We start from the raw sequence: 27,575 nt of genomic DNA on the forward strand, positions 1-27,575 counted from the left end.
TAGCAAGAAGTAGCAGCAGTTTTATGTCATATAAACTTCAACAGTTAAATCCCGCAGAAAAAATACAACTCTCACACACTAACTTCCAACTGTCAGGAAGACTTTGCATGGAGATAAGTTACAAAGCACATACTGAAATCAGCAGCGCTGCAACTAACTTCTTCCCTCCCAGTCAACATAATGTCCACCTTAACATCTACATAACAAAAGGATTATCTGCCTCTCTATGCATGTTTTTAACAGGATTACAAAAAATTCATCATTTATGCTCTTACATAGACGTATGATCTACCACCATGATGCCAAATTTTCAGTTTTCCACCCGGGCCCTTCATAGTACCTTTTGAGTTACTGAACTCAAATTTGAAAATCAATTATGCAGCCACCACAATTCTCTGCAGCCTCTAGTTGTGGAGTGATTGAGCGATAATCTGCTAACAAAGATGACGACAGAATATTTTTAAGATTCTGGTATGTTTTTTGAGGTGCCTGTTTACTGCCATCATGACTGCTATATCCCGTCGGCTCCAGCTTAATCTGCCTTCTCTTTTGACTGCCCACGCTTCTTTGGTTTCCCTTGCCATGAGGAAGGTGCAACTCTGGTTCTCAGAAGCAGAATGAATACATTTCAGTCAAAGCTCGGAGTCTGTGGTAAGAAGGAGTTTATGCAAGGGGACAAAAGGAGTAATAGAACAAAAACTAATGAAAAAAAAAAACCTTCCTTAACATCTTAAAACAAGCACATTGTGGTATGGAAAGATATTTCTTCATAATCTGCAGGGCAGTTACTCTACCACTGAGCAACAAAATTTTGTTGACGTGATATACAGATGTGCAGTGTGCAGCCACTGGTTTCCATAAACATTGGTAACATGCATTATGCCAGGGTAAGCCTAGCACCAAACAATTATGAGAGGATTCAACGAAGTATAAGCATTCCTGAAACTGCAACCAGAGTGAAAGTCCAGCTCATCTACAGAAACTCTACCAGTACAAGTGCTCAATTTCTTTGAGGCCTTATGCCTATATTCAGTGTTGTAAGTCTCTCTAACATCCAAGCATGGTGCATCTGTGTTGTTATCCTGTAGAACTTTTACAAGTAATTTGACATGACTGCGATTAATCTCGCATTTGGACAAGAATTTGCATTGCCAGTTTCCAAGGTGCCATACTCAGTGAAGCTCTTTGGCATCTATAAAGTCGTTATACTCTTAAATACTAGAGATGTTGGAAAAGTTACCAATGTTCTAAAGATCTCCATCTTAACTTTAGCTTTAAGTAATTTCCTCTTTGGTTCATATGAAAGTGTTCTGTTATTTCACTTGCCAAACAGACTATTTATGTAACAGCTCATGAAAAGGTAAGTCATCATAATTCAAAGTACAAGAATGAAAAAGAAGGCATCACGTTCTCGTTTGCAATTTGTGATGGTTGTTCTATCAGACTAGCTATTACCTTTATCAACATTAGAAGAATCTAGGCCTCTTTTCAGCGGGTGAGATCTTGTAACACATAACCATGTTCCCTCACCATGAGTTTCAATTTCTGAAACAACTGGAATATGCCAGTGGCCTTTCTCTGACTCCTGTTGACACGGCAACAAATTGGTATCCATTGTACTGCAGTCATACTATTAATGTACAATTTGTCTTTACTAATGTTTTGCTTCAACAACATTCTTCTCCATAAGAGGATTTTGCACCAAAAAGATGATTCGCATAGCTTTTGGCATCTTTGCAAAAGGAAAAAATCGAGGAATCAAGGAAACCTAACCTGAATTACAACAGAACATGGCGGCGGCATGTGAAATACTGGACCAGTTTCGGAAAAGCTGAAGTGTACCTTCAATTAACAATACAATTCCTTAGTAGGAAAAGAACAAATTGCATAATAATACTAGACATTGTAAAGAAACCTACAAGAAGAAATCAATGATGCTCTGGCCCTTGAAAAGAAAAAAAATGAGCTTATCTTGTTTTAGACATATTAAGTTCATGATGGCAACAGCATTAACAAGAAGAAATGCTAAAGCAATGGTCAACTCACAGAGTGAATCGGCAAACTAACCTGGGAAATGCAGTTCAGTTTTGTAATATTCTTTTAGGTCTTAATCCAATGAATAAGGAATGCTAATTAATTGATCCATCAGTCAACTTGTCTAGAGTGTAAATTCAATGTTTTTTCTTGCAAACTCCTCAAAGATCAACAATGACCACAGTCTAAGAAATAAAAGCACATTGCTTGGCATATACAACTATCATGGAGGCTCTCATTCTTCTGAAAATCAAGAAAAAGGATAGCACAGCGAGCAGCAGAGTTATGTCATATGATTTTAGCTAGCTATTTTTTCTTTCTCTTTGGTAAGTAACTGTCAATGATATACTCATGCTGTTGCAATGGTCCTATTTGTAGTCATATTATACTTCTGAATGCATCTAACACTTTATGAGATGATTGGCACTGCCCTGCTCCAAATAAACAATGGTAGATATTTTCATTTAGCTAAAACTACTTACCTGATGTCTTTCTTTCCATTTAGGGAAAAAATCATTTCCCAGAAGTTGAAATAAGTGATCTCTCATCTCGTCATTCGTAACAATTAAGCATTTAAACTTGATGGCTGCATATAACCAGTACCTAAATTTAACTCAGATGCATTAAAGTTTATCACTCTAAGTAAACAAGAATAGATGAAATTTGAAGTATTATAGAATTTGTAGTTCTAACCAATCATCATTTGATCCAGTAGGAGTTGCATAGAGTGCATCTGCATTTTTCCACTTCTCAATCAGTGCTCGATTGGCAGGTTCATTCATCTTATCTCCAGTTAGACGCCTGTTATGCAAGACAATGAGTGGCCATTTCTTAGATGGAAGCATTTGACGAAGTCCATTAACAACTGCATTAACCTAAACAGAACATTGTCATAAAAAGAGAGATAAAGATAGATTGATTATGTGTTATCTTTGATCTGCATAACAATAGAAAATCTTGCCTTGGATGGTTTAAATTTTCTTTGAGTGTAAAGGCCAATATTTGCTCCATCTACGACTGCTTCAAACGGTCCGTAATAATCGAGCCATTTCTGCAATTTGTTGCATATTCTTCATCGTACCATTATATATCTAGATTAAACAATCACGATTAAGAAATATAACGTACTTGAAATTTTTCAAAATTTGAATTTTTATCTCTTTGTATGGCAAGCGAAGTCACTGATCTGGCAAAATGTTCAGTTTCTGCAGGATCAAGGTCAATGGTGACTAATTTTTCTCCACAACATCTGCATAAGCCATCAGATCCCACAGATGTACGCGAAACAGTCCAGCGCCCTTTACCCAACCAGCCCAGCCCATGCCAACCGCCACCTCCATTTTCCATTGCTTTCTTTATGAGTCTTTGACCCAATTTCCTCTTCCCCACTCTTGAAGCTACCTTGCTCCTGAACCACTTCTCGATCAAATCTGCAGTAGAAGACGAGACCTGCCTAACGCTTGTTCTTAGCTTATGCAACAGATAATAGACTCTCTCACTCTTTCCAGTTTCTACACTTACTCTCAAAAGTGCTTGTAGTTCTGGCTCCTCTGGACAGACACCATTCTGCAACATATGTTCTTCAACCATAAACGCTTTCTCAACATCTCCATTGTTGCAGAAAACTGACAGTGCAGGACCATAAGATCGCAATCGAGGGTTAATTCCTAATTCTTTCATTTGCTTTACAACATCAAAGGCCAAGTCTCCATCTCCTAATGACATTGCAATTCTAGCCACAGATGTAAATGTCGCTTCATTCATTGGAACCTTATCAAAAAGCATGTTATTATATATTTCAAATCCCCTTTTAAGTGCGTATCTCTTGACATCCAGAGTAACTTGAATTCCAGAACCTTCTTCTCCCATCACATCTTTGTTCGCATGCTCAGTGTCAGACTTCATGAACTGAACCATCTCATCTAAACTTTGAGGATAGGGTAACTTTGAGTCATTTGAAAAACTTACAGGATTGTTTACCTTAGCCGGAAAACCATTGAAATCCAGCCCCTCTTTATTTTCAGAGTTTATCTCCTTGGACAACCCCAGAGGATTCAAGCTTCTATTACCGCTACCGCTTTTTGCTGGCTGCACAACACCTGTGGCAGCAGAAGAACAAAGATAGAGAAGTACAGCATAATGGTACTGCCCCAAATTCATCCCTTCTTTCCTTGCTAAATCATATAGCCTAATTGCACCAATAACATCCCCCCTTTTAGAGCACATATCGAGCCCTGCCCTCAGCACAGTTCCAGGTGTATCAGCCTTACTTTTCTTAGAACCCTTTCCTACCCTTTCAACTTCCAGCTGATTAACTTGGTCCTCATTCTCTGGCTTTCTTTCCTTCTTGCTAGTGCCCTGTCCATTTCCCTGTGCTTTCTTGACATATTTTCCTGTATTTCCATCCTTAGACCTCGTCGAAGAAAACTGAGGACTAGTAACTGTTCTGCTTTTGGGGTTTAATCTAGTCTTTGCATGTCTGTCCTTCAGTATAACTCTTTTCTCAACATTATCCGCTACAGCTGCATCAAAATGACTACTTTTTTGAAAACTTTCACCAATTCTTCTGTCCCTCAGACTATCAGCGGAAACCCCAGAACCATTCTGCCCAATAGCTTTATGGTTGTTTCTTGAGACATTGTGGTGGGTGTTCTTGGGCAACCTTGCTTCCAAGGGGGCAACATGCGCATTAACTTGAAGAAATGGTGAAAATCTTCGGTCGAATGCGTGCTTCGTTGTTGAAACATTCAAGAAAGTGATTAAAGCAGAAGAGTAGTTGCAGTGAGCAAAGGATAAAAGTTGGAGCCGACTTTGTTGCAGGCGTGGGCAGGTGAAGGAGGCCATACGTGGCCGCTAAAATAGGCTAAGCATCATCGTCCATTTTCCTGTCGGGTGGACTTATTTTAGGTATTTGGAATGTAATCCATAGACCCGGGTCCGACTGAAATAGTTGTACAAGGGACCGAATTTTCATTTACTGGGGTTGAACACGTACAGTCCCCTCTTTTCCTTTGAGGCGCGCCGCTGTTTATCATCTTAACTGAGACACTTCCTTGTTTGGACAGTATTTTTTTTTCACTATATTTTTTATAAACATATTTTTTAATTAATTTTTATATTATATATATCAAATCGTTCCAGTAATTTTTTTATAAAAAATTCAAAAAAATACAATCCGAACAAGACCTATTCCTAAGAAAATCAATTTATTTAGATCCATCAGTTTATGAAAACAGGATTTTACAATATTATTACTTGGAGCTTGACTGCTATATTTGACAATTTCTTGAGCCAATGACAATTGATGAGAATTAACCGGAGCAGTAGTATTGTCGAGGACAAATGATGAGGAGTAACATCATGACGACAGCAAAACGCGGTCGATTATGAATAATCATATCCGTATTATATACCTGCGAGAGATTCCAATTTCCCTTAATTGCAGGATTATTAATAATGGTATCTCTATTTAATCGATGGGAAAGGTGGAATCCCAAAAAATAAAGAGAATAATAAAGGCATGTGGTCTATTTTGGATAGAGTGTTATTTGAAATAATTACTCTAACATTTCTTGTAATGTTTCTTGTAATGTGATGTATGTAAGATAAAAAAATAATTAAAAATATAAAAAAAGTGATTGAAAAATATGTTTATGATGCAAACGAAATATTATTTGAAAAAATAGAGTATCAAACAAACCCGCTCCTTATTAGCTTATACTTCAGAGAGTGTAGATTTCTCTGTCTTCTTGGATTGTGGGAATGGGAAACTTGAACTCAGGCAAGCAAGATTGAACGCAATTTTGCATTGAGTGGAATAAGAACCGTTATAAAAAAAAAAATTTAAAAAAAATAAAAATTAAGATCGCTTCAGAAACTGTAAGTAGCCTCAAATCTTGTTAACCTGAGTTCAAATTAAATTTGGCCTAAGTTACATATATATAAAGGTGATGAATTTCACCATCTTGCCAATACGTCAGAATATAACTTCCGTTTACTGATGCTGGAACCAGGGAATCCTTAAACATCACATGCAGTCAAACTCCAACATATCGAAGTGAAAACAGCACTCAAGCCATTAACTCTCTCTTTTGCAGACTTGCACCAGCCAATTGATTATAACACGCCAATTTCACCGAACAAGAGTGTAGTTGAGCTCTAGGACAGATGCATACGTCGAAGAAGGACAAAAATCAAAGGTGTCAAAACTGAAAGCAAAATGTTATTTTGTAGCATAGATGCATTTTCAATTTCTGAAATTCCGAAAAGTAAGAAGCCTAATTCGTAGCCAAGCAGAGAAACAGCATCACTGGAACCAGTCCACAAAATGCTGTCATAAAGGCAATGAAATACCTGTGCCACACAGAGAAGGGATTGCCATATCAATTTGAAGCTATTGTGCAAAATGTAACAGGAAATGCAACACACAATAAAGCCACATTTCTAATAATAGCATAGTATAAAGGTAAAGGAATATCTAATAGCAGGCAAATGAAACTGAACTTCGTGATATTAACTCTGTTTTTCCAAACTTCATGCTTGTAATAGGCTGCAAGCTAGCTCCCTTAACATTTTAACATGCCTAAGCAAGATTTTCCCCCCCCCCCCCAAAATGCACGTGAAGTACAAGTTTAGAGGATGACCAATCATCTAAGAGGTAAGATCCTTGAAAAAATTTGCTTTTAACAAATATCAAAGCAAGTCCACAGCCATGTATGTAACCTATATTTCCCATCCCTCTTCTTCAGATGACCCAAAAGGTCGCCATAACAAACTCTTGATGTCATAAAACTTGAAGCTTGAATTCTTCTTTAATTATCCTAGTGAATGCAGTTAAAAGAACAACAATGCCGATTTTTTAACTGACCCTGGAAACATAAAGCCCTATTACTCCATCCCATCAGTCCATGGCCAAGGACTGGCTGTGAAAATAGCCTTTACACCCATGCCTAAATATACTTGAACCTTTGACATTTCTAAAGAGCAGGAGGATGAATAGTAGTGATTCCGCCCCTGTACTTGAAGCTGCAGCTCAAAGTGTAACCTTAATACGGGAGTGAAAACAGCCATAAGCAACTAAAATGTAACACAAGGACTTCCACTGCAATAACTCCTTTCCAAGTCCCAAAATAAATCCTACAAGGAGGTCGAAAGTCCTTGAAAGTAGTCTAGAGAAGACATCCACAACCTCTCGTAAGCATGATTGCCTAAATCCAACAGTTCGGAATGCGGTGTAATTTTACTATCCATAAAATTCACGAGTGACGCAAAGCAAGAATTTGAGCAAAAAGATAACCACAAAGGGAGATAGTCTAAAAAGTCGCAATGAGACAATTAATCATGCCTAAAAAGTTAGGATGCACTTTCTTGCTGATTACACATAAGCAAAATAGAAAATTGTCAAAACAGATTAAAAAAATTGATTCCACGCTAACATTTCATCAATACAAGCAATACAAAATTGACACATACTTAGCCACTGAATACAGATATTAGCATACAACATTCACATTTCACGAGTAGTTTCACATCCATATCAGCTTAAAGCAGTTGCAAGCAACAAAATGACTTCAATGTAATCCCAAGTAATCAATCCTAACAGCATTACAGCAAAACCATACTTTAGTTTTAACGAATTTCACAACGAACCTTGCGGAACTAATCCCCAGAGACGTGATTCGATGGACAAGCTGGACGTCAGCCGAGCCGAAGCTATCGCACTATGCAACGGCAACATCGTCTCAGCACCGCTCAACTCCACAGGTAACCTAAGCAATTCAGAATTAACATTTAATCATACCGAAATGGTGGCTATATCAGAGGATGCGCGTGTACACGTTAGGGTTTGGATGAACTCTGAAGTGAGGATGAAAGATTCATTTAACCTTGAAATCCACGAACTGCGTTTAGCGGCAGATTGAGACGCCGTCGAAGATGATATGGAGGCCGGAAATGAGGCTTTCTTGTTGCCGCCAAGTTTGAGAGCCACAGGCTGTAATCGAGAAGATAATCTCGATAGCACCCGAGAAGTAGAAGATGCCATTGTGGAACAAAGCAGAGAGCGTGTTCGAGCAAGAACAGGAGGGTTTCCGAGGGTTTTGTTTTTGGCAACAAAACCCATTATTACGAAATCGTTTGCTGTTGGGCGTGCAACGATGTCGTTTTTATTTTAATTTCTTTTTTGACAGAAAATTGATTTTTCACTAAGAAATCCTTCAATTGATGAGTAAGGGGTTGAAACGAGGGAGTTGATACATTGGCAGTCTCTTGCACTTCTAATGATATGAAAAAACAAATACATTCCTATATCTCGTTTCAATTAGGGATGTAATCGAAACCACCTCCTCATTTCAATTAAGAATATAATTGAACTGAGCTTCTCACGAGTAATTCGGTCAAAAGTTTGACTTGCATTAGGTCAAATCGAGTGCGAGGGATATAATCGAGCCCACCTTCTTATTTCAATTAAGATTGTAATCGAACTGAGCTTCTCATGAGTAATTTGGTCAAAAGTTTGACTCGCACTAGGTCAAATCGAGTGCGAGTCAAGTATGAGTAGCTCGATAATTATTCAAACCGAGTTCGAATATGGTTTTTTAAGCTTGGTGGCTCGTCAAGCCTTATCAAGCACAAAGTAATTAATTAAAAATTATATATTTAGTTATTACAATTTTACCCTTTTAAGTTTAAGAGTTGTATAAATTACCAAAATTACTCTTTTAGTCAAGTCAAATACTCGAGCTTGATCATAGTCGCAAGAAAATCGAGCATAATCGAATCGATCTCGAATTTTTGAACCACTATTGCTCGCTTGAACTCGAGCAATACCTCTCTACTGTCGAGTCGAGTTCGAGTATAACGATACTTGCACTCGATTCGACTTGATTGCATCCCTAATTTCAATTGCAGTGAAGGCAATATAAGGTAGTTGTAATTGCTATCATAAGTAGGGGTATTATGTCTTTTTACGTCATGAAATTTGTCAAATAAAGTACCATCATCATATATGTGAATGACAATAATGTGTCTTAAGATTTTTTTTAATTAATCTTTCGTACACTATCAGCATTAGATGAATGATAAATATACAAAATTTGAATTTAAAATTCAACTTTTGTACCTATACATATGCTCTGTTTTTAAACCCGGGCCGGTCTAACTTGTCGAATCAAGAACCGACCAATTGTCCCGTCCGAGTTAACCCTAAAAACTGAAAAATTAAAAATTCGGTCAAACCAGGGTTTGACCAGAAAAATAAGAACAGGGTCTCTTTTCTTTTTTTTTTTACTTTTTTCTGAAAGGTCAAAATATTTTTAATATTATGTTTTGACCCCTAGGTTATTAAAAATTATTAATATAGCTCAAATATTTCATACTTTATAGATGTTGTCTTAAAGTTTGGTGTTATTTTTCAGTTAAGTCCATAATTTTAACTCTAAACTTGTTAATGCTCATTAAATAACATAAATTGCTACTTGATTGTTCTAATTTCTTTGTATTTTCTTGTTAAATATATTTGAAACATCAAATATAAATAAATATATCTTTATTAATATTAATATGCTATTAGGAATTTTACATATAATATTTTAATTTTTAAATAATTTTTATTTATGACGTCATCCGGTTTAACCCCAATTGAATCCGGTTTAACCCATTGACCCCTGAGTTATAAGTTCGACCGAGTCGATACCCGGTCCGATTTTGAAAACATATCACATATGTCATAGATCCAACGATAATAGTGTATATACTGTCAGTGTATATAAAATTTACTCTCTTTTTTTGTTAAAAAAAAAGTAAGATGATAATATTTTACTACATGTTTTGAAAGTCAAAACAAACAACTTTTTATTCAAGTTGGGATAAAAAAATTAGAGATTTCAAATTCAAATCCTTTACTCCCTTCCTACTTGGTTAAGGGTTTAAATTGATTCTTATACATCTTATCAATAAAGGATTGTTCTAGTTCGGATTGAAACTAAATTTCTCTTGAATTGAATGCCAAATGGGACACAAATAGAAAATAATAGACAAATACTCTTCTCTGAAAAAGAACTGAAATCTTACAAGAAAAGTGAAGTCTATGAAACTCTATCTCGTAGAGGATGTTAATTACACTTTACCCCTCTAAACTTGGGGATAAGTAACATTTTACCCCCTGAATTTAGAATATATACAATTTACCCTCTACTGACATCAAATTTTAGAATTCTGTACAAAACTTTAGTGAACTGACATTAATGCCTATATATATTATTTGTATGGACAACTTTATCTATTAGGCAGAATATTGGCACCTAAATAATAAAACCTTATGTAACGTTACAAAAAAAAAAAAAAAAGACGAAATAATCTTAAATGTTATCAGTAACAAGTTAAAAACTTCTAAAACTCTTCCAATACTACTACTTCTTCCTATATTGTGCAAATCATGATTCCTCTCGTAAAATAACAATTGGTAACCTTTTGATCAATGAGGCATCAAGGAGATTAAATGTGAAAGTACATCTTATCTCTCGAAATATTTTCCTTCTTGTTTGAGCATTTTGATGAAATACGAGGGGCTTTATGCATCTTCTGCTATCTAAGTTGCTTTTCCAGCTTGTATATTTTGTTTGGATTCCTAGATGTTTATCAAACTATATAGTGATTAAATAGTGTACTTCTTTAGTTTGGAACGTGCAAGAGTTGGAGTTGTTTTTCTATAGCCAAATTTGTAGAGAATATTGAGCAACAATTAACAAAGTGATCGTTGGGATTGTATTACAAATTGTGCTCCACATGTAGAAATTTTAGTTGGGGTTAGTTTTGGAATGAAAATTGATGATGTCATTCAAAACCCCCAAGATGTTAACATCGGGGAGCAAACTGTATATTTCCTAAGTACAAGGGGGCAAAGTGTTACTCACCCCAAGTTCAAGTGGGTAAAGTGTAATTAAACCCTTCAAAAATCACTTTTAACGAAGTACTGAAAACGCTTGTAGATCAAAAAAAAGAGTAAAAGCATACAACAATACTTTTTTTTTTTGGTCAGACAAGCATATAACAATACTTGATGTAAAATTATTGTTCGCTCGGCTTTTAACGTACCTTGAGATAATACCCATACTACACAAGCACGCGTTCATATTCTTAAACGCGTACCAAATGCTAAAAGAGGTATGAAGCCATGAGGTACGTATAGCTTACGGCTCACATCTTAAAGGTATTTGAAGCCATGAGGTACGTATAGCTTACAGCTCACATCTTAAAGGTTTTTTAATTCCGTGGATTCACATGAATCTCGCTTCCTCTAAAACTATTTTGTTACACTTGTATGATCAAAACTAAGAAGTTTAATAGCACAAAAAATTGGATTATAAATGATGATTATTAGATTATAAACTGATTTGCAATAACGTTTACGATTGTCTACTATTATGCAATAAATTTCACAATGTGGGTGTAAGTTTAAATATATGTTTCTAATAGAATTGTGTTGTTTAAAAAGTAGATTTCTTTTCTTTTGGAAGGAAGTAATAGTCAGCTTGTAAAGTTTTGGAAAAAAATTGCAATTGATTGTCCTTAAAACTAGAGCCGTTAAACGAATTGAACTATTCAATAGTTCGGTTTGTTTTGATTTGTTCGTGTTCGTGAAAGATTCGTTCGAAACTTTAAACGAATCAAGTTCGAACAAATTTTTTTGTTCGATTAATAATCAAGCTAACACGAGTATATTTGTAAGTTTTGACGAACGTTCCCGAACATGGATATAATTGTCATTTGACAAATTTTAGGGTTAATTTTATGGCTGGATTTTTATATTTGGAGGGAAAATTGCTTTGTTTTATTTTGTTGTTTTATGTTAATGTTAGTTATATAGTTAATGAATAATATAATTTAGTCACTTAGTGTTTTAATTATTTTTTAGGATGATTAATGATTTGTATGGCATATTTAAAACTTAAAATAATCTGGATTCTAGTTTTTTGAGCATGTTCGCAAACGGTTCGTTTATGTTAAATGAGCCGAACACGAACACGAATACGAATTCGAACTTGAATATGAATTTTATTTAACGTGCCGAACATGAATATAGGTTTGGAGTTCAAAAATTAACAAATGAATACGAATTTTGTTCGAACCGCTTAACGAATAGAGTTCAAACATGAGATATTCAGTTCGATTCGACTCGTTTACAGCTCTACTTAAACCCCAACTTAGATTGTTCAACTTTAAGTCCCCCTCTTCTTTCTTCTGCTCGTAAAGTTTAGAATTTCCCTTTAAAGAATAAAATAATTACACTTGACTTGTACATAAATGAAAATTAAAACTATATTTAGCTCACAAACCAATGACATTCTCTTTCTTATTTTTTTTGTTTTTTTAACAATTTGGTGAAGCAAACATCCAAGCAGGTGCCAAAGTGTCAAAGCACCCTTTATAGGCGATTAATTAAAATTTAAAACTTGGCATGTACGACGAGTTAATTGCATGCAAACAAAAAGACTAACAATTCCCTTAATAAACCCATTCCTATAGGCTATAACTTTGCTTAAAAAGAAAAATCTCATTAGAGGTGAGCGGTGTTAGAGAGGACGAGAGGGATGGTTAACTCTCCATTACCAGGGAAAAAACAAAAAATAGTTCGGTATTGACCAAAATGAATCGCCAAAAAAATGGGGCCAGCGTGCAGGTTCATAATAATTTCTACAAATGGTCAACGGAAGTCGTGAAGAAATTCTCTTGCAAGCTCCTCCCACCAAAATCATGCCTAACGTCTGCGCCACTCGTTAGTCATTATTGGTCTCCAAACCAAAATGAATGAAAAAGTCGCTTTCCTAAAGTTTTTAACAACCATCTTTTGGGGTTTGTTGCCTTTTCTCTTATTCGTCTTATTACGCCTTCACATTTGGGTGTCTTGTCTCCATCTTTTATCAACCAATTACATTAACTAGCAGCGTTATATTATAGTAGCTGATAGTTGATACCTTAGGTCTTTGGTCATATAATCAGAAACTCCCACACACCCAACAAACGGACCCCATCCTCCACGTTTTTCCACAAGTCTCCGTGTTGGGAATTTATGTAACTGGACCAAGAAAATAGGACTACTGTATTAGATATGCTTTATAATAGCGCGAAACAACTACTCCAAGCATAGGTTATTCCAAAAGAAAGAAAGAGAATGGGAAAAGATAATACTGGTGGGAAAAAATTATCCTACTGAAAAGGGTCTTGAAAAAAAAAAAAATGGGACTGATTGCTTAATTAACAATTTGAATTGGTAGTTTAAAGATGCTACCACTTATAAATTTTGAATCACACGAGTATCACATGACTTGTCATTATATATATATATATATTTGGATTAGAATATTATAAAAATATTTTGAAAAAAGATAAAGATAATTATAATACTTCAAGATAGAAATATCGACTGGAAATATAAAAAGGTACTATTGTTAACTAGTGTTTTGACCCGTGCTATGCACAGGTTATATTTCAAATCAAAATAATATTTTATATATTTATATATTGTGTTACAAAATAATAAATATAAATAGAATAAAATTTTTAAAGAAGTGCATGCTTAATATCTTGAAAAAAAATTGTAATCTATAATGATTTATATGATAAAAGAATTGTTAACGCATTTAAGGAGAGAGTTAGGTTGGGTGATAAGGTGAGAAGAGTTTTCTAAAAAAAAAGTCAATTTATCAATATCCAACAAAACCTATTACTATGTTATACCCATATATCAAAACTTATAATACAAAAAAATAAATTATAACCAATTTATTTTCTTCAATTTTTAGAAAAAAAAAGATCTTTCTCCTATCTTGTGCCCCTAAATTTGTTGAATGTATTTCGATTAGCATTTTTCATAAACTTTAACGTATATTTTAAAGAAAATTCTTCGTACTGTGTTTTTAGTGTTCTTAAAATTATTAAAAGTCACTATCATTTCTCTCTTTTCTTATATGCCAGTTAGCCATCAGATGCCTTCTAGGACTTTCATACCTTCTATCATGGTACCACCCTTTCTATTATTTTTTATTTTTTGTCATCTCTGTCATATCCCTGCAATCTCCTTTCATCTTCTCTCCCTTCTCCGCCCATCATTATAATCCATATTTCTTTTTCAACCTTTCCTGCTACTTTTTAACACCTCACCATTTTCTTCTCTCGCTCCTCCCCCTATACCTAACATATAAATTCATATCCTTATGATCCAATATATTTAACTTTACCTATCATAATAAAAATATAAAATTAAAAATTAATTACAATATTAGTATCTAAAATGGAAATGAAAAACTGACAATATCTATAATATCCTCAAGTACTACAATCAATTCATATATATATATATATATATATATATTAACATAGCAAATACATATTTATATATGAAGATAGCAATAAGAATACATAAAATAATTAATGATATCAAAAGTTATCATTAGTGTTTGGGTTTTACACTCTTATTCAAATCTAATGTTAAATTACAAATTAAGTAGTATTTTAAGGTTGAATGTTCTACATCTTTCTCTTAAACTATAATATTACTTTTTTTTTAAATTTTTTGGTAGAACTGGTGTTGTTATTATCATTATTTTTTTTATCAAAAATGAATATTTCAAAAAAAAATTCACATTAAAAGGCTAGTAGTACTTTGTTTTTTATTTAGTGATTTCATAATTTGGATTTCATGAATGGTACCATTCTTGATTTTTTAAATTCATGACATTATTTTCTTTTTGTTTTCTATTTCATTTTGTCTTTTTACTTAGGATTACTAAGTTTAATGATAAAATGTTATCATTTACTTTTTTACTTTTACTACGTTTGGCAATATTTTTTTTTTATTTACCCTTCCAGTAATAAATTTCAAACCAAATTCCTATATAAACGGAGCCACTACTTTTTTAAATTAGAAAGACATGAAAGCCACTTCTTTCTTAAGAAAATGTTATTTGCACTCAATTTTTTATTATTTACAATTCCACCATTTTTTTTATCATATAGTCTAATTATTGAAACTTATATGATCAAAATGATTATTGGAGTGTGAATAATAAAGATGGAGTGTAAATAATCTTACTTATTTAAATTAATAAGAAAGCATGAATGGATGTTATATTTGTTATCTTTTCTTATGGTCTCATGGAAGTTTTAATTGTTGTAAAATTATAAATAACACAAGGCAATCGGAAACGTGATGGGTTGAAGTTCAACACTCCCTTAACTTTATATTTAGCTGCACTTTACCCTTCAACTTTACATTTAGTTGCACATTTGTGATTTTTTTGAAACATGATTGTAATTTGCAAAACTCATTTGTAGGGGTGGTTATAGGGTTAGTTTGGGGATAAATATTTTTTAATTATAAAAATGTAACATTGTATTAAAATAGTATACGAATAAGTATTTGTCTTTAATTAAGGAGTAAAAAGGATTTAAAGTATAAATAACAAAGTATAAACAGTTTATGAAGTAGATAGTCGAAATGTTTTAAATTTTAAATTTGATTGGTGATAGGGTTAGTTATAACCCACTACTTTTTATGTATTAAAATAAATACAAAAATCTAGAAAAAAGAATGAGAAGTTTAGAAGCTATTGAGAGGGCCTATGATAAAAACCCCTTCCTCAATACATATAGATATAGGGCTTGTTTGGCACCCTAGTTTTTTATCAAGTTTTTTAGCTACTAGTTTTTTAACAACTTTTGCTACAGGAACCCCAAAAAACTTTTCAAAGTTTTTTACCTACACACTTCAAAAATTATACACAAAAAATTTCTCAAAAAATTTTCTTCCTCCCTCACCCAACCCACCACACCAGACACCGCCTCCACCACCTCTCCCGGCGCCGATCACCTATTCCGGCGCCGCCGGCAACCTCAAAAATTTTTTTTCAATTTTTGAGTCCCTCACCCTCAAAAATTTATTATATATATTATATATTTATAATATTATATATTTATATATTTATTTAAACATATTATAAATATTTTATTTTATTTAAAATATATTTTTATACATTTATATAAATATTATATACCATATAAATTAATATTAATATAAATATGTAATTATACATTTATATAAATATTATATACCATATAAATTAATATTAATATAAATATGTAATTATACATTTATATAAATATTATATATTATATATTTAAGATATATAATACATATTATATATATTACACATTTATGTATATATATTTATGTATATTTATATACAATTATATTATGTATTATGTATAACATAATACATTTATACATAATATTAACACACAATATTAATTATACATTTATACATAATACTAATATATTTATACATTTATATTAATTATATTAATACATTTATACATAATATTATATATTTATATATTTATAATATATTAATTTATATATTTATATAATATTCAATTATAATAATATACAATTATTACATTTGTAAATATATTTATATTATGTATTATATATAATATAATACATTTATATATTTTTATATAACCATATAAATATATTTATTTATAAATGTATTATGAATGCATAAATGCATATAAATATTTAAACAATAAAAATTATAAATTATAAACAATATTAATTATACATTTATACATAATATTAATACATTTATATTAATTATATTAATACATTTATACATAATCATCATATACATTTATAAATTATAATTCATATATTTATTTAATATTCATTTATAATTTATACATTTATAGTAATTATACATTTATACATTTAAAAATATATGTATATTACGTATTATATATAATATAATATATTTATATATTTTTATATAAATATATAAATATATTTATTTCTAAATATTTATAAATGGATTATAAATGCATAAATGTTTAAGAATATAAAAGTATAAAAATTATAAATTATAAAATACTCAAAAATATGTTTTAAAAATACCTCTAAAAATAATCCAAAAAACGTCTACAGTAACATTTCAAAAACTTCTACAAAAAAGTTTTTCACCTTACAAAAACTTCTACAAAATTTTTTCAAAAACTTCTACAGTGCACTACAGTAAAGTTTTAGACAAACTCCCAAAAAACTCAGGTTCCAAACAGGCCCATAGATTTTTGGCAACCCAAAGTCCAAACCGTGATTCACCTTCTAGTTGTACATTTTTTCCGAGACAATTAGCCCAGCCAATTTCATAACTTTACAGATCGGATTCCTTGAACTTGCAGGGAAAAGGGGGCAAAAAATAGGGACTAAAAGACTTTTCATGATCCGACCGAAAAAGAAAAACATATATCGAATATTCAAATCCTAACTAGTTGTATCACTACCACATTTGCTTGCGCGTAGTCCCTACGCGATCCCACCAGCCATGGCAGACCGTCCCCGCGATCCGCTTCAAAGCTATTTCCACAGCAAAGCTATATACGCGCGCGCGCGCGCACATGTACTTGCGTATATATATGTCTATAAATATATGTATGTACAACCACCATCTCCGCAACTGCGCTAGCTCTGACGGTATCAAAATTTGGTAGCATTATTTTATTGCGATGCCATAATTTGCAGTCATTTCGTTCTACAAATAAATAAATAGTAAATACTACGGCGGCATCACCAAGGATTGAACCGACGCATATTTGTCTTCGCCACAGTCCTCTTTCTCTTCTTCTTCATCTTTTCTTTCCGGCTGTTGTTGAACTTTACCGAGAGGCCAAGGAGCTTCGTTTCTTTAGCAGTGCTGAGCAACTGAAGGCATGGCGAAGCCAGGAGTTACGATGGAGGTTGGAAACGACGGCGTTGCCGTCATCTCCATCTACAATCCTCCAGTCAATTCCCTTGCTATTCCAAGTAATCTCTCTAAATTAGTATATGATTATACTGCATTTATTTATCCGTTGCTAACTTTTCTTAACCAAAAAAAATGAATTTGACTGCAGTTCTGGCGGGGATAAAGGAGATGTTTGATGAGGCGGTGAGGAGAAATGACGTTAAAGCTTTAGTTGTCTTTGGTAAACTCTCCTGATTCAGTTATCTTATAGAAGGATTGATTGGTTTAATGTGATCCTGACATGTACGTGTGACTATAGTTGAGTATGTTTATTTGCTTAGCTGCTAGCTTATCCAATTAACCGGATTCTGAGCGTAAATTCATTGAAATCTCGTCTGGATTAGAGTTTTCAGAAGTAATTGATATTTAACGGTTCCCGAGCTTTTTATTTGGAATCGTTATCAATTCATTTCCATTTTTTACCAAAACGTTAACAACTACAGTCTGTCAAGTAACGTTCAAGGTTTTTGGTTTAGTAGAAATTGATGTTGATTACTCTATTGATGTGGAAATAGGTTGGCAGGATTTAGTTGATTATTCCTTCTAGTTCCTATGTACATTTCTGCTGATCTGGTATAACTGGATACGTTTTTCTGAATTTTACAAGGTGGACAAAATTAATCTCGAAGCCCTAGTCAATGTTATGGGTGACCCTTCCTTGGAATTTAGATAGTTATGTGCTGTGGGACACTACCTTTTTCTTTTCTTAATGTATTTATTAAAAAAAAATTGCTCATTTCAGTATTTACTTTTGGAGTTTGATTCATTAAACACACTGCAAGGCAGAAGTTATCTCTATGTTAGCCTTTGCGACGAGATCATCTAGACAGGTAATGACAGTAGTCTTGAACATTGTAACTACGAATTTTCATCTTTTTAATCAGAAATTGGTTAGCATCTGAGATAGGATATGATCCAAAAATTGTCTCGCTAGGTAGTGTGTTTTCTATGAACTTTATTCCTTGTCATTTGTTTTTGTTTGATTATGATATTAATGATATCTTCTTATGGGTGAGAGAGTGAATTGCTTTGTTGGGGAAAGGTATCTGATTTTATTTTCTTTTCTTTTTCACTTGGCATTAAAAAGGCAAAGGCGGGAAATTTTCTGGTGGTTTTGACATCAATGTATTTGGCAATGTCCACAAGACAGGTAGATGCCTATCTGCACATTTAAGTTTGTCCATTGTAGTTCATCTCATGGTGTTATGTTATCTGGACGTCATGAAGTGCTAACTTGACACATGAACTTGCAGGAGACAATTCTGTGTTACCAGATGTATCTATTGATCTCTTGGTCAACACTATTGGAGGTCTTTGCCTCATTATCCTTCAACTTTTAAAAATTTGACTGAGCGTGATTCTTTTTTTCTATTTTTCGTTAGTTTAGTGATTATAATTATTGCTTGTCTTCATAATTTCAGATGCAAAAAAGCCTGCTGTTGCTGCTGTAGAAGGACTTGCCTTAGGGGGTGGCTTAGAGCTGGCAATGGTTAGCGGGATTTTAATAATTATTGAAGTTTCTTGACTTCTGTTACCCTGAGGATTCTTCAATTACTCTTGACTTTTTGCAGGCATGCCATGCACGAATTGCTGCTCCAAGAGCACAACTTGGCTTGCCAGAACTGACCCTTGGAGTCATTCCTGGATTTGGAGGTCTAGTTTTATTTGAAATCTTTAGTTCCTTTTAGTTAGATTCATAGAGATCTGAGAAAAACATCATAATGATATCCTAACCTGAATGACTGACATGAGAACCATGCTTGCTTTTTAGGCACACAACTTCTTCCAAGGCTTGTTGGTTTGTCAAAGGCAATTGAGATCATGCTGGTGAGTTCTGCTCCAACATATCGGTAGAAGAGAAAGAAACCCTTGAAACTTTTGGCCAAGTTGCTAAATTATACTACATATGCATATGACACACAACAGTTGCAGTATGGTTAAGGGTGTATGTATTGATTTTAGAGGAACTCCATCATGAGTAATTATGAATCTGATTTCTGTGTTCTTTTCTTGATTTATCTCAAGTCATGACATGGGATATGTGCTTCCAATAATGCATCCACTCTAGCAGTCCACTAAGGCGGAAATTTCATTTGTCAAATATGTGCTTCCAAGTCATGACTTGAGTTGAAATGCTTGATTGTTAAACCTTCTGCATTTAAAGCAGTTGAATTGAATTTTATGATTCTTACACTTATTGAGGTTACGCTTTCTTTTAGGTCACTGTTTCATAGTATATGTAAATAGTGTCCTTGTGCAACTAGATTACAACTGCAGGCCTTGCATTGGCAGGAATCTCCTATACACGGTTTTCCATCTTTCTAGTAGTTTGGTATCTTTAATCTCTCTCTTTGAATTGTTAAACTCATAACAAATTTTGCCTTATGACATATCGTGGTGTATTTATGGTCATATTTGTTCATGTTCATAAGTATCGTGTATATGGTGGTTGCTAAGACTGGAGAATGGAAGATAACCATTTCTTATTTTAACCTATTGTGCTGAATGATTACATGGGAGGGAGGGGTGCATCCTGTTACTTAGATGCTTTTTTATTGCTACACATTCTGCGTAGCAAGGCAGAGTGTAGATTGACTAAACTATCCTACTATTGCATGAAATACCATTTATAGAGGTCAATGCTTTTGGCAGTTATCTAAATCAATAATGTCAGAAGAAGGAAAGAAGTCTGGTCTTATCGATGAAATTGTATCTTCTGGTGAGTTGTTGAATGTGTCTCGGTGTTGGGCCCTTGACATTGCTGAAAGGCGCAAACCGTGGTTGCGTACGCTTCACAGAACTGACAAGTTGGGCTCCCTCGCTGAAGCACGCAATATATTGAAGGCAGCAAGACAACAAGCCAAACAGGTAGCTCGAAACATGCCTCAACACCAGGCATGTCTTGATGCCATAGAGGAAGGTGTTGTTCATGGAGCATATAGCGGAGTTTTAAAGGTAATTATTGTCTGTGCTTCTAAATTACAGTTGGCACTACTTGATAAGTTTTCTCCAAGGAAGAAAATCCCTTACGATTTTAACATGGACTGAATTCAATGGTGTCCTTTCGAAGAATTGAATTTACTGGTTAAAACTGTCCACATAGATGTTCTTATTCTGTTAGGATCCTGTCATTCATCACCCATTGTGCAAATTTTTTCTTGTCAGACAAATGCTTTTATTTTTCTTCAGAATTGATTGTAAAAGCTGCTAAATTTTTTCTACCTGGTTCTTGTGGTGAATACTATCACAAGATTGACATGAGACGGGCACTGATGTTGGACCTGAGAATTGTTCTTTGCAAAAAGAATTGTCATGTCACTACCTTGAGATGTGAAATTCTAGTTTCCATGCTAATTGACAGGCCTTACTCTCATTTATTAACCTTTTTCCCTCTTTTTGGCAGGAGGCAAAGGTATTTAAAGAGATAGTTCTGTCAGATACTTCAAAGGGTCTTGTTCACAATTTCTTTGCCCAACGGGCAACATCAAAGGTACAATTAGTGTGTGATAATGAATTGCGAAACTTTTCCCCTCTTTTTGTTTGCCTTTGTCTTTCCCTCCAGCTCGACTAAATGAAGATCTACCAGGTCCAGTCCTTTTCGTAGATGATGATTTCTGTCTTTAACAAATGGCAGGTACCTAATGTTACTGATGTTGGGCTCAAACCAAGGCCAGTAAAAAGGGTTGCTGTCATTGGTGGTGGTCTTATGGGTTCTGGCATAGCTACTGCACTTATCTTGAGCAACATTTATGTCGTTCTCAAGGAAATAAACTCTGAATATCTCCTCAAAGGAGTAAAAGCAATTGAAGGTAATTGCTGTTTGCATTTTTATTGGATATTGCATCTGTTTGTCTAATGAACTGATGCATAGACAATTACTATTAGGAAAAAGAAAAGAAGAAAGTAAGGGAGAGGTTGAACTATATACCAGGAATTACCATACCTGGGCTTTTGGGCTACAATGTAAATTGTAGTGCTGTATCAGGCATGGTTATATCAGCAGTCTTACATAAGTCTTGTAATGCAGCAAATGTCTGGGGCTTGGTGTCTAGAAAAAAGTTAACAGACGATAAAGCGCAGAAAGCCCTTTCACTGCTTAAAGGTGTATTAGATTACTCAGAATTCAAGGATGTGGACATGGTGATTGAGGTATGGGCTCAAACATGTCTTTTTTTTTTTTTGGAAGTAGACTTAAACTTTCTTATTTAGCTTTATGGGATTAAAACTTTGATGCAGGGCATTCAGCTATAGAGTACTAAGTGATTTGCTAATTGGAATTTTTTTTATTTTGAAACTATTTTTTGATTAACTTGTTTCTCCTAATGTAAGAAAGGTCTTAAAACTGTGCAATGTCCATGATATGTAGTTATTTGATACAAATACATCCAAATTGCAGGCTGTTGTTGAGAATATCTCCTTAAAACAAAAAATATTTGGTGAACTTGAGAAGATCTGCCCTCCACATTGCATTTTGGCAACCAACACATCTACCATCGATCTAAACATAATAGGGGAAGGGACCAAATCTCAAGATAGAATTGTGGGAGCCCATTTTTTCAGGTTAAAGTTTACAGCTTTTCTCTTTAAACAAATTTGAATGTTATAGGCATTTTGATTCTAAAATGCAGAGTAAGGTGTAATTTAAAATTTTTTATTTCTCAAATCGATTAACTTCAGTACTGGCAACATGGTTGTTGGGTCCATGTACCAAATTTCATGTTTCTTCCAGAAGAGACATATCAACCACATAGGTAAATATAACAATTGGAGCTTTGATGTTGATACACTAAAATGAAATTAGCCTTTTAGATTCTCCATAATAGATTCAAATGATCTTGCTTATATTTTACACTCTTTAATGCTGCAAAAAGAAAAGGAAGTGAACTCCCAAGCATTAGGCCTATCTAAAATTGACCCTTGATCTTCTAGCTATACACGATTTACAGTTCTACCCCAAAGCTTATCTGAGGCAAGTAGGTAGATGAACACCGTAGTGCAAAGAATATTTTTGGTGCTGCACTTAGCTGCTTAATAATGTCATTGCGTTCATATCATGCTGATGATTATGATTTTTGATAATGAGAGAATTTCTTCCTTCTGGATCATGCATTGGGAACAAAAAGTATAGACGAGAAAATTAGACATGGCAACAGATTTATTTTTGTGCCAAAACAAACTACGACGATGGTGTTTGTATTGTCCAGCCCCTTTTGAAAACATCGTATGAGAATCTTTCCTTGCAAATGTAACAAAAGTCAAGTAGTTCCCTTAGATTCCCCAACAACCAAAAAAAAAATAGCTAGAATTACGGGAATCTGACATTTAAGAACCAACAGAAGAAAAGAAAAGAGCAAAATATTGTAGGATCTCGGGGAGTAGATTTTAATACTCAAAAAGTGGCACATTTGTTCACTACTCTTACTGCTTCTGATAGTTGCTTTTTCTGTCGATGTCCCTTGTAAATGCTATCTATTATTTACATTGACAACCACTCTTGCTGAAAAAGGCTTATATTCCAATTTGCTAAGTTGATGTTGATGTGAAACAGTCCTGCACATGTGATGCCTTTGTTGGAGATTGTGCGGACTGAAAAGACTTCTGCCCAAGTAATCCTGGACCTTATGACAGTTGGAAAGATTATCAAAAAAGTACCTGTTGTGGTGGGAAACTGTACCGGCTTTGCTGTCAATAGAGCCTTCTTCCCATACAACCAGGGTGCACATTTTTTGCTTCATTTGGGCGTTGATCCATTCAGAATTGACCAGCTGATTAGCAACTTCGGTTTGCCTATGGGACCATTCCAGTAATGTTTCTCTCTTTCATGTTTTAGGATGTAATTAAAAATGGTATGCAACTAGGCATGTTTCATTGTCAAGCGTCCCTCTTATGTGTAGACATCAAGCTAATGGATCCAATAGATCCGTTTGGGAATCTGGAGTTTGATGATTTATTTCATTGCTTCATGGAGATAAGTTCTGCATCTGCATGCTTTATTTTGGGAACAGTGACTGTAAAAGGAAAATAAATGGGAGGGAATTAAATGGTTTATTTGCACTTGGACATGTATTTGCATTTTGAAGGTTTGAGGTTGATATATTAGATTATTTCTGTAGCTTCAGACGTATTAATGTATTGGTGTTAAGCTGGGTCAGCATTCCATCAACCTGTTGTACACCATGCTGCTGGTTTTAATTCCATATGATAAATGATAAACGCCATCAGCTTCGAGATGAATGAGATTGTTGCATGTGCAGGCTTCAGGATGTAGCTGGATATGGGGTTGCTGTTGCTGTTAAGGAAATATTTGCATCTGCTTTTGCTGGTCGCACATTTGAATCTTCTCTAGTAGATCTTCTAATAAAAAATGGGCGAAATGGTAAGAAGTTTCATTTTTGCTAGGTGTATAGCGAATATTGGAACTTTTTTGCTTTTCTGTTCTCATCCAATTTAATGGTGTTGCAGGTAAAAGTAATAGGAAAGGGTACTATATATATCAAAAGGGAAGCAAGGCAAAACCTGATCCATCAGTTCTACCAATTATTGACGAATCTAGGAAGCTTGCCAATGTGATGCCTGGAGGAAAGGTATTTCCTCACTATAAAAACCTATATCGTAGTATCTTGAGATATGACAGACATAATTTAGCCTCCTCTTCTGCAGTTAGATCCTGCATTCTTTTTTCATGTTCTGTGTAGTTGGCCTTTTTGATTTAACTTTTATGCTGGAAACTACTGGCAGCCTATATCTGTCACTGACCAAGAAGTTGTTGAGATGATTCTCTTTCCCGTGGTAAACGAGTCATGCCGTGTTCTGGATGAAGGAATTGTGATACGAGCATCAGACCTAGATGTTGCATCTGTTCTTGGAATGAGTTTCCCCACTTACCGGTGAGTGATTACATGACAACATTTTAGCTTAAAACCAAATTGTATCTTTAATTGAGGCCATAACATATGGAGTACCTTGAGATGCTGCAACCCTTTCACTCACAAATTAAAGGAAACCTTTATCAAACAAACCATGCTTCTATGCTTTTATACTCGCTCTCTTCAGTTTGTCATTTTAACTATGTTGAGCTGGATAGATCTGCTGAACATAAACAATGTTGTTCATTCTCTCTGCAACTTTCCATTATTGAGATCCAGCTGAGCCTGGATCTCTCAGCCATTGGGACTAGTGTGGAAATGATTCTTGCTTCTCACAAACACCCCAACCTCTATCCAGCATTCTCCTGCTGCCATCATCCCTTTCCTCTGGAGTCCCAGTGTTTTCCTCTATAATCATCCATTTTACCTTTATCGATACTGCAGAATGCTGAAGAAGTTCCTGGAACATCTAAAAAATTCTTTTCTATCCTTCTTCGAGCTTGCTGGTAAAGCATAAATGACTTATATAGCCATAGCCATCATGTACAGAGTTACCTGAAGTTGCTAGCAGTATGTAGCACAGGAATGGAGCTCCTTTCGTTGATGCCTTGCATTTCCTGCCATTTATCCATGGCACTTAGTACCCATTACCTCTACCTTTCTAAGAACTTGCCTTGCATGTACAGACTCCCTTGGTGTTCTGATTGTCAGTACTTTGCTATATTTTCCCTGCAAGAGAGGCTACCTTAACACGTTCATGCTCTACCAGCTGCTGTCTCACCCCATCTCCATTTATAAACAATCCTCAGATACATCAGGGGAACACTTGTCACCCTAGCTTACTCTTAATTGAACTGCTTCACTAGTATCCCTGAAGGTAGATAGTGTGCAGCATACATTTTTGTTACCTTCAAGCTTTATGCATTGTCTGCAGCATTATCCATTTTTCTCCTTAATATGGTATTCAAATAAATGTGTATATTACTGTGCATTTTTAGAGAAAAATCAGAGTAGACATATTCGAGGACATTAAACTTACTTTCTTCGTCTTCTTCTTCTTCTTTTTTAAATTTCAGTGGTGGTATTGTATTCTGGGCGGATACAATTGGGGCTGACTACATATATAAAAAGCTGAAAAAATGGTCAGAAGCTTATGGCAACTTCTATAAGCCATCAAGGTTTTTGGAAGAAAGAGCATTGAGAGGAATACCACTGGTAAAAATTCTCGTTCATTTTGGACTTATTGCATTAATTTCATTTGTATGATTTGGTGGTCATATGATCCTGCATTTGACGATTTCACTGCATGGTCAGATGAGTTTTGATGAATAGGATGTGATGTATACGTGAAGGAAAACATTTTAGTCATAGTCCTATTATCTCCGTACTATTAACCTGGATCGTAAAATCTCCATACTCCCCTCAAATTGACCACTCCAGCTTTGCTACTCTTTTAAGTCAAAGTTATTACAAAATTCCCAGCAAAAATTTATCCTTTAAGACAGGTCCATGGAGATATCAACGAAATTTACTGAGGGAGATGTGTAGCTGTAACATGTTTCGTTCCAAATTATAAAATTCGTGTGCTTTGTGTCGCGCCATTTTTTTAAAAATGGGGCGCGACACTTTGGAAAAGAAACTGCACTATATCTTAGTCCTGAAATTTCTTTGCCCTTGTTTGTGGTTAAACTTGTATATGAGGCCTGATTAGTGTTCTCTGTTCTGTTGCAGAGTGCACCGACCTCAACGTCTTCAGCTTCAAAGTCACGCCTCTAGGCAAAGTGGTATCTGCAGACGCCAAAGCTTTAGCATGTAAAGAGTTGCAGAAAACAAGCACTGTTTGGCGGCCAAATGGGAACAAAGTTCCCAATGCAATGTACCTCGCACTGGACTACAATGTGTCATAAAAATTGTGAAGGGAAGGTGGAGAAATTACGAGGAATGGGGATATGGGTTCCTAGATGGTTGTCACTAGTAGCACAATCCGATCTATAAGTTTCTACATTTATTGTTTTTAGTGTGTACACTTTTTGTTAGTGTTTACACTGCGCGATACACAACTTGATCCAGAGCAATTGGCCTTTTGTGTAGTGGTTCTTAGGGTGAATCATTTTTATTGGGTTTTAATTTATTGATGAGTGCACTTTTTCTTCATGTCATTGGATCTATAAGTTGCATTCCAGGTGAAAATTTTGACAAGGTAAGGCTAAATCCCAACTTTTGGGTGGTGGCCTTATTAACCCCCGGATCAAAAGCAGAGCCTCTATCTTCAATACAGGTTAGAGTATACTGTAGTCTGTAGAGTCCTAGATTCGGATCAGACCCGAACCTGTTGATTTTTAAGTCGTGAACTATAAAGTTCGTTAACCTTTTCAGCGATGTTGCATCTCTCTGAAAAAATTATCTATTTATGTCACAAACAAATATTGCTGTCTACTGTCTATTTATTTTTCATGCTCTCTACATTCTCGGGTGTAATTCCAAAAAAAAAAAAAAAAAAAAATCATCATTCTTCTGAAATAAGTTTGGTTTCCTTTTCACTTGAAACCAACAACGGAAAGCATGGAACAGGAAAACCGTGGTGACGACTACCATAGTTAGATGTGGTGATTGGTGACTAATGTTACAACCTTTAGCAACTGCTTACAGAAAACAATAAAAGTTCACAAGTGGTGATTTTAATTTGCTTTGATCACAGAATTTTTTTTTTTTTGGAGGTCTAAAGAGAGACTCGAACGTGCCAAGAGAAAAGGATTAAAAAAAAAAAATTGAGATCTCATGATTACCTAGAGAGTAAGTAGCTTTTATTTATTAACAAATACGAAATAAGCAAAATTATGGT

At 34.4% G+C, this 27,575-nt stretch overlaps 3 protein-coding genes across 4 annotated transcripts; 1 reads left to right on the forward strand and 2 right to left on the reverse strand.

The window, feature by feature from the left end:
* On the reverse strand, positions 1-4,943 carry LOC113695255 (proteinaceous RNase P 1, chloroplastic/mitochondrial-like). 2 transcript variants are annotated; one of them, XM_027214281.2, is made up of 7 exons: positions 3,163-4,943; positions 2,996-3,085; positions 2,728-2,909; positions 2,517-2,637; positions 1,774-1,842; positions 1,456-1,585; positions 1-646 (listed from the first exon to the last, which is right to left on the reverse strand). In XM_027214281.2, the coding sequence occupies exons 1-7, from the start codon at positions 4,876-4,878 to the stop codon at positions 633-635; spliced, it is 2,322 nt and encodes a 773-aa protein (XP_027070082.1). In that variant the 5' UTR covers positions 4,879-4,943; the 3' UTR covers positions 1-632. The 2 variants fall into 2 exon arrangements, with proteins under 2 accessions (XP_027070082.1, XP_027070081.1); XM_027214280.2 differs by having other exon boundaries at positions 1-599; positions 3,163-4,940.
* A 966-nt stretch (positions 4,944-5,909) lies between these two features.
* Positions 5,910-8,170, reverse strand: LOC113695040 (uncharacterized). The gene is made up of 3 exons (XM_072052685.1): positions 7,920-8,170; positions 7,684-7,802; positions 5,910-6,387 (listed from the first exon to the last, which is right to left on the reverse strand). The coding sequence occupies exons 1-3, from the start codon at positions 8,153-8,155 to the stop codon at positions 6,368-6,370; spliced, it is 375 nt and encodes a 124-aa protein (XP_071908786.1). The 5' UTR covers positions 8,156-8,170; the 3' UTR covers positions 5,910-6,367.
* Positions 8,171-17,492: 9,322 nt separating this feature from the next.
* On the forward strand, positions 17,493-26,892 carry LOC113692596 (peroxisomal fatty acid beta-oxidation multifunctional protein AIM1-like). The gene is made up of 18 exons (XM_027211021.2): positions 17,493-17,887; positions 17,977-18,048; positions 18,955-19,017; positions 19,121-19,177; positions 19,289-19,356; positions 19,439-19,520; positions 19,639-19,694; positions 20,520-20,822; positions 21,271-21,357; positions 21,502-21,676; positions 21,895-22,016; positions 22,264-22,427; positions 23,416-23,670; positions 24,122-24,243; positions 24,330-24,451; positions 24,606-24,754; positions 25,810-25,948; positions 26,465-26,892. The coding sequence occupies exons 1-18, from the start codon at positions 17,794-17,796 to the stop codon at positions 26,507-26,509; spliced, it is 2,175 nt and encodes a 724-aa protein (XP_027066822.1). The 5' UTR covers positions 17,493-17,793; the 3' UTR covers positions 26,510-26,892.
* Positions 26,893-27,575: the final 683 nt, after the last annotated feature.

Source organism: Coffea arabica, chromosome 6c, assembly GCF_036785885.1.
Source record: "Coffea arabica cultivar ET-39 chromosome 6c, Coffea Arabica ET-39 HiFi, whole genome shotgun sequence".
NCBI classification, from domain to species: domain Eukaryota; kingdom Viridiplantae; phylum Streptophyta; class Magnoliopsida; order Gentianales; family Rubiaceae; genus Coffea; species Coffea arabica.

What these genes read in the sequence shown, in the direction of transcription:
- LOC113692596 (XM_027211021.2), top strand. Translation starts at nt 17,794, where the DNA reads ATGGCGAAGCCAGGAGTTACGATGGAGGTTGGAAACGACGGCGTTGCC. An exon ending in CAATTCCCTTGCTATTCCAA is followed by an intron (nt 17,888 to 17,976) that starts GTAATCTCTCTA and finishes ATTTGACTGCAG; the next exon opens with TTCTGGCGGGGATAAAGGAG. An exon ending in AGGCAATTGAGATCATGCTG is followed by an intron (nt 19,695 to 20,519) that starts GTGAGTTCTGCT and finishes TGCTTTTGGCAG; the next exon opens with TTATCTAAATCAATAATGTC.
- LOC113695040 (XM_072052685.1), bottom strand. Translation starts at nt 8,155, where the DNA reads ATGGGTTTTGTTGCCAAAAACAAAACCCTCGGAAACCCTCCTGTTCTT. An exon ending in CGCAGTTCGTGGATTTCAAG is followed by an intron (nt 7,803 to 7,919) that starts GTTAAATGAATC and finishes TGAATTGCTTAG; the next exon opens with GTTACCTGTGGAGTTGAGCG. An exon ending in CTGGGGATTAGTTCCGCAAG is followed by an intron (nt 6,388 to 7,683) that starts GTTCGTTGTGAA and finishes TGTGTGGCACAG; the next exon opens with GTATTTCATTGCCTTTATGA.
- LOC113695255 (XM_027214280.2), bottom strand. Translation starts at nt 4,878, where the DNA reads ATGGCCTCCTTCACCTGCCCACGCCTGCAACAAAGTCGGCTCCAACTT. An exon ending in GAAAATTTAAACCATCCAAG is followed by an intron (nt 2,910 to 2,995) that starts GCAAGATTTTCT and finishes TGTTCTGTTTAG; the next exon opens with GTTAATGCAGTTGTTAATGG. An exon ending in CATGTTCTGTTGTAATTCAG is followed by an intron (nt 1,586 to 1,773) that starts GTTAGGTTTCCT and finishes CCGTGTCAACAG; the next exon opens with GAGTCAGAGAAAGGCCACTG.